The sequence below is a fragment of the Coturnix japonica genome, unplaced genomic scaffold, assembly GCF_001577835.2.
Source record: "Coturnix japonica isolate 7356 unplaced genomic scaffold, Coturnix japonica 2.1 chrUnrandom526, whole genome shotgun sequence".
NCBI classification, from domain to species: domain Eukaryota; kingdom Metazoa; phylum Chordata; class Aves; order Galliformes; family Phasianidae; genus Coturnix; species Coturnix japonica.
The window spans coordinates 7,261-13,303 of NW_015439910.1; the positions used below are offsets into that span (position 1 = coordinate 7,261).

The 6,043-nt window shown below is 48.6% G+C and overlaps 1 protein-coding gene across 1 annotated transcript; it reads right to left on the reverse strand.

The window, feature by feature from the left end:
- Window positions 1-3,248: 3,248 nt before the first annotated feature.
- LOC107307265 (olfactory receptor 14J1-like) lies at window positions 3,249-5,204 on the reverse strand. The gene is made up of 2 exons (XM_015850758.2): window positions 5,094-5,204; window positions 3,249-4,522 (listed from the first exon to the last, which is right to left on the reverse strand). Exon 2 carries the CDS (start codon window positions 4,204-4,206, stop codon window positions 3,271-3,273), a length of 936 nt encoding a protein of 311 aa, XP_015706244.1. The 5' UTR covers window positions 4,207-4,522; window positions 5,094-5,204; the 3' UTR covers window positions 3,249-3,270.
- Window positions 5,205-6,043: the final 839 nt, after the last annotated feature.

Consider the following 6,043-nt stretch of genomic DNA (forward strand, 5'->3'; position numbering starts at 1 on the left):
TTCCTCTGCTCCTGCTGGGGAAAAACGCAGTTTCTGAACCCGGCCGCTACGCCAAAGCCGGGGATGCCTTACGGCCCTTTCTATTCTTGGCCACTCATCAGCAGCACACCTTGCCTTCCCCCCGCGCCCCCCACCCACCCCCCCCGGGCTCCATGTTCCAGCCGCAGACATTCCTAAATCAAGTCACCCCCCCACGCGTTCCCCAATCTTCCTTACCTAAAATCTAGCTTGTCATGGTTGAATGATTTTTTGTAATTTTGCTATCAGTATTCCCCCATCAATATAGCAAGTATATAAAGCATGAATCATCATCTCTACTGTAAGCCCTCTCAATACTTTGAATCCAGACAGAGCAGACTACATCGTGCCACAGAGAACACCCGACGGAGAGCGTCAACAGGACCCTTGTGACACTATATTAACTCTGTCCCCAGGCTAGACTGACGTCTTTTTTGAGTTCTGGCGTTTCAGCGGGAGTGTCGGTGGGAGCCTTCCACCGTTTCGCCTCTAGATTCTTGGCCAAAGGGTCGTTCCGTGCCATCTGACAGCAAGCAGGAGGAGTACTGGAAGGGGTGGGAGTTCATCTAGCTCTCTTCTGCTGCCTAGGGGCCAGCTGGGCATCAGTGTGGTAGTGCTGTGCAAGTGCTTGTGCATCAATTGTTATGTACTATTCCATATAAATAGATATGAAGTGGTAACTATTACACCTCTCCTTTTATCTCTCTTAGTAAATAGCTTCATTTAATCACACGAGTTGTACTTGTTTTTTCACCCAGTTCTGTTCCCCTTCCCACTGGGAATGGGCAGTGCACAAGCACTGTGTGCTGCTGAGCCACATGTTGGGTTTAACAACCACAATCATTTTGGTGCCCAATGTGAGGCTCCAAGGGTTGAGATAACAGCACATCTGTCCAGAGTGAGATAACACAGGGCTCTGTGGGAGCTGGAGAATTGCTGGCCATGATGCTGATTGTTTCTCTATTTGTGGAGCTCATTGAGCCTTCTCATGATGCTGCACTGCACAGCTCCTTGCTTGTTGCTTGTTTTCCCTGCTGAATTGTTTGTCATCTCTAGGGGCTGGATTAGAGTATTTATTTTGCTATGCTGTTTGACCTTGGTTTATATCATGATAAAACAGGCAGCTGACAAAATGAAGTTTTGTGCACATTCAGCTCAGTGGTCATCTTTGGGTTTTGGAATCTATATTGTATAGCTTCTATATTTCTTCATTGGTGATCTTGATGAGGGCATTGAGTGCACTCTCAGTAAGTTTGCAGACAACACCAAGTTGGTAGGGAGTGTTCATCTGCCTGAGGGGAGAAGGGCACTACAGAAGGACGTGGATAGCTTGTTGAGTCTTCTCATGAAGCTGCATTGCACAGCTCCTTGCTTGCCGCTTCTTTTCCTTGCTGCATTATTTGTCAACTCTGAAGGCTGGATTAGGGTATTTATTTTGCTATGCTGTTTGACCTTAGTTTGTATCACGATAAAATTGGGAGCTGACAAAGCAAAATTTTGTGCATATTGAGCTCTGCGGTCATCTTTGGGTTTTAGAAGTACTATTGTTGGTATGATTAGGAATTACACATTTTACATAGTCTCCTCTGGGAGCCCAGGGGTGTTCAAGGAGTGACTGGATGTTGTGTTGAGGGACATGGTTTAGTGGGAGCTATTGGTAATAGGTGAACGGTTGGACTGGATGATCTTTTAGGTCTTTTCCAACCTTGGTGTTTCTATGATTCTATGACTGAGGTTAAACAGATATTCAGGAATATCAGTGAGAGATCTGCCCCAAGGTGAGACAGCTCTGCATGGCAGGGGGTGTGGGATGGTCTGGGCAGCTTCCTGGAGTGGTGGGCACCCCCAGGTGTTTGGAACTTCATCTCTGAGCAACTGCAGGATCCTGTGAAACTGGTAGAATATTGGGGGCAGGTCTGCAGTGGCCCTGGTAATCCCAAACAGGCACAAATGGCTGCAGTGTGCCAGATCTAGGGAGCTGGATCTGCTGACAGTGCTGCAGCCTCTGCAACTCTTGGTACAGACCCTGCAGCAGCTCCAAGGTTTTGCTGCATGCCTTGTGGTTGCTCCAAGCTCTGGGACAGATCCCGCTGTCACTCCACCCCTCATAATGAGCTCTGCAGTCACTCCTGCTACAGGTCCTGTAGGGGTTCCAAGTATTGCAATAAGAAAATGAAACAAATTCCACCCAAGGGAGGTGCACTGTGCCAGGAGGTACAGCCTTGTGGTCGCTCCAACCCCTCCAATGAGCCCAGTGGCTGCTCCAACATAATCACATGTCCTGTAGTAGTTCCAGCTCTGGCAATGAACTCTGAGGTCCTTCAGCTCCTGCAACAGCCTGACAGTCACTTCAGCTCCTACAGTGAACCCTGTGGCTGTTAAAACCCCTGCAACTAGTCCTGGACTTGCAAACAGATACACATAGGGCTTAATTCAAATATGATTGCAACTGCATATGTTTTATATGTGTGAAAATATACTAAATATATATGTATAAATACATTTGTCATAATTATTATCCTTTTCTTTTTCTCTTTGTCTCAACCCATAAACCTTAAACCACAGCACTGCCTTGAGATGCTTACGGATCTCCTTGGGACTATTCAATCTGATCTGGTCACACAGTGAAGAGCACCAAAAGATCTCGAGGACTTCTAAGGGAGCAGCTCCTGAGGTATATTCCTTACACCAGTTTTGGAAGAGGCCTCCAGTTCTCTGGTGCTGCTCTGAAGGGACCCTCATGTTATGGCAGTGCCAGCAAGGAGACCTGCTCTGACACAGCCATTCCTATTGCTGCCTACTGAATGCAGCCCTGGATTGCTGCTGTAGAGACCACAGGACTGTTGTGAGACACACAGGACCTTCATGCCTGCACAAATGAGAGGACATGAGAGCACTGCAGCACTGGAAAGAGAGAAGGAATGAAAAGAGCACGTTGTGCTGCTGTCCGTGGCTGTACCTCCCCCTGGCCATGACAAAGTAGGAAGAGAGAAAAGCTAAGGAAAAGTCTCCTTTGAAAGCATTTTAGGAATCCCTTAACCTATTCAGGGAATGTGCTTCTGGGTTTACATGAGCTATTGGAGTGAGAAAATGGAAATTAGTAAAGTGAAATAAATTTTTATTTAAAAGTTCAGTAACTTTTTTTTTTTTTTTTTTTTTTTGTGGGTTGCTATATCACACACAATCAGACAATCAAAGATGCATAAAACATGAAGAAGCATCACTGGAAATCATGTGAGGAGGACGTGCACTTTATTGAAGATGGAATAGTGTGTATTGCAACATCTTCCAGAGAGCGTGCTTGATCTCCCTGTTCCTCATGCTGTAGATAAAAGGGTTCAGTGTTGCAGGAACCACTGAGTACAGAAGTGCCACTGTCAGGTCCAGGAGTGGGGAGGAAATGGACGGGGGCTTCTGGTAGGCAAAAGAAGCAGTGCTGAGAAACAGGGAGACCACGGCCAGGTGAGGGAGGAACATGGAGAAGGCTTTGTGCCATCCCTGCTCAGAGGGCATCCTCAGCACAGCAAGGAAGATCTGCACATACGACACAACGATGAAAACAAAACAGCCAAAGAATAAACTGGCACTAAAAATGAGAAACACAACTTCCCTGAGGTAAGAGGCTGAGCAGGAGAGCTTGAGGATCTGGGGAATTTCACAGAAAAACTGGTTGACAACATTCCCTTGACAGAGAGGCAGTGAAAACGTACTGGCAGTGTGCAGAAGAGAGAGGAGAACCCCAGTGCCCCAGGCAGCTGCTGCCATGGTGGCACAAGCTCTGCTGTCCATCAAGGTCCTGTAGTGCAGGGGCTTGCAGATGGCAACGTAGCGGTCATAGGACATGATGGTGAGAAGGGAATACTCTGCTGAGGCAAAGAAGACAAAGCAAAAGATCTGTGCAGCACATCCTGCATAGGAGATGGCCCTGGTGTCCCAGAGGGCGTAGGCCATGGCTTTGGGGACAGTGGTGGAGATGCAGCCCAGGTCAAGCAGGGCCAGATTGAGGAGGAAGAAGTACATGGGGGTGTGCAGGCGGCGGTCGCAGGCTACGGCTGTGCTGATGAGGCCGTTGCCCAGGAGGGCAGCCAGGTAGATGCCCAGGAAGAGCCAGAAGTGCAGGAGCTGCAGCTGCCGCGTGTCTGCCAATGGCAGCAGGAGGAACTCGCTGATGGAGCTGCTGTTGGGCATCTGCAGATCCTGAGCTTGGAGTCCTGCTCAGAGTGCAGAAGATAATGACAATTCCAGACCATTCTCTGAGACACTCCTCCTGCTGTACTATAAATTTTTCCTTTCCCTTGGGAAAATGATTATTCAGCTCCACAACTTTTATTTATTTTCATGACCTTCAGCATCTCTTAAGGAGTAGAAGATTAGGGAGCTCTTTCTTTCTTCTCATTTCATAATTGTATTCCAGCCTCCTGGATATTTTCCTCTTTACCGCAGCTGCTCTTCAAGACCCCAACCTCAGCCTCTGTGCACTTTTAATTGTCTCAGAGATATCAGCCTGTTAACAGGACAAGTGAACTATTAATGTCTGCAGAAAGCAACTGTTACTGAAACAGACTGCATCCTTTTAGGAAGGAGAGGCTGAAAGAACAACCTGTGTCACTGTTCACAAAACTCTGGATGGACTGAAGAAATATTTGGGAGTCTCAGAGCTGTGTTCAAAGTTGACAACCCATTTAGATATCTACCACCCATCCTCTTTCCTTCCCTAAGAACAGGAAATGGAAAACCCCTGCCTTGGCTCTCCTGTTGCAAAGGGCCCTAGGAAACATACAGTTGTGCAGTGGAGCTGTGATCCCTTTGCCCCAGGCAGCAGCTGTGGCAGCACAAGCTCTGCTGGGGGGCTCCTTCCCCCCACACGTCTCCCCGCAGCACCCTGGGCAGCTCCCCAGGCAGGCTGCCTTCAGAGCTGTGCTCTGACGCTGCATCACGGAAGCCCTCAGCTGGAGCAGAAGGATTTTAATACAGTAAAGAAACATGCAGTGCCTTCAGCCAGATCTGCTACGTGATGTTCTAGTTTAAGTTAACCCTCTATGAAAAGCAGCTGCATGGTCTGCAGTGAGACTTACCTTGTCATTGTCTGTGAGTGAGCTCACAGCCTGCTCACACCGTACATATCCTGCAGTCTCTCTCCCCTTTCCCCTTTCTCTCCTCTCCTTCTGTCACCTGCAGGCTGTGCTGTGCACAAGAGCTGCTCCTGGGCACAGCTGTCTCTCTGCAGCACTGCCCACTTTTTATAAGCTCACAGTGTCCCAGGAGCTCAGCCCAGCTCAGCAGCAGTTGATGTCATTTTTATCCTTCTCATTCATCTCCCCTGACATGTCCCTGGGTCCTCATGGCCAACAGCTCCTGAAAGACAACAGCATCATGACTGTGCTTTGAAATCTGTTGAATTGAACACCAGATGTCCAGTGGACAGTGAGTAATTCCAGACATATGGGGAGTCCTACCAGAAGCATTTGATGAAACAAAAAGGGCACCCAGACAAGGACAGAGAGGGTTGGACTTCCTCTGAGAAGGGCAGTGATCCATCTGAGTTACTGCAGGCATCTCATCCCTAAAGGGAAACTGTAGGGCTGAAAAGGGATTCAGCTCCCTACACACCGACAGGAGCTGAGATTCCTCTGGTTCAGTTCAGAAGTGCACAAGGAGCCTGCATGTGAGCTCTTGCTCTGAGTTCTTGGTCATTCAGCAGGGAGGCAGTTGTTCACATACAGACACTGGCTAATGCCCACCGTGCCTGGGGTGATCCTGGATATGTGTCAGTGCTTGTAAACCGTGTGGGAAATCCCTGAGATAGACACCTCCTTCCTGGGCATCAGCTGAAGGCCAGACAGGGGATAGAACCGGCTGTCTGGTGAATTCACATGCAGCTGCAAGTGCAGCACAGGGCCTTCAGGAAAGCCATGCCCTAGGAGTGTCCGTGCTGCTACATCAGCTCCAAGACCCACGACCACCTTGTGCACACTGATACCATGGATGAGTTCTCCAGTCAGGCTATGTCCAATGATGCTTTCCT

Bases quoted from the DNA above. Each gene is read 5' to 3' on its own strand.
- LOC107307265 (XM_015850758.2), bottom strand. From the start codon at position 4,206: ATGCCCAACAGCAGCTCCATCAGCGAGTTCCTCCTGCTGCCATTGGCA.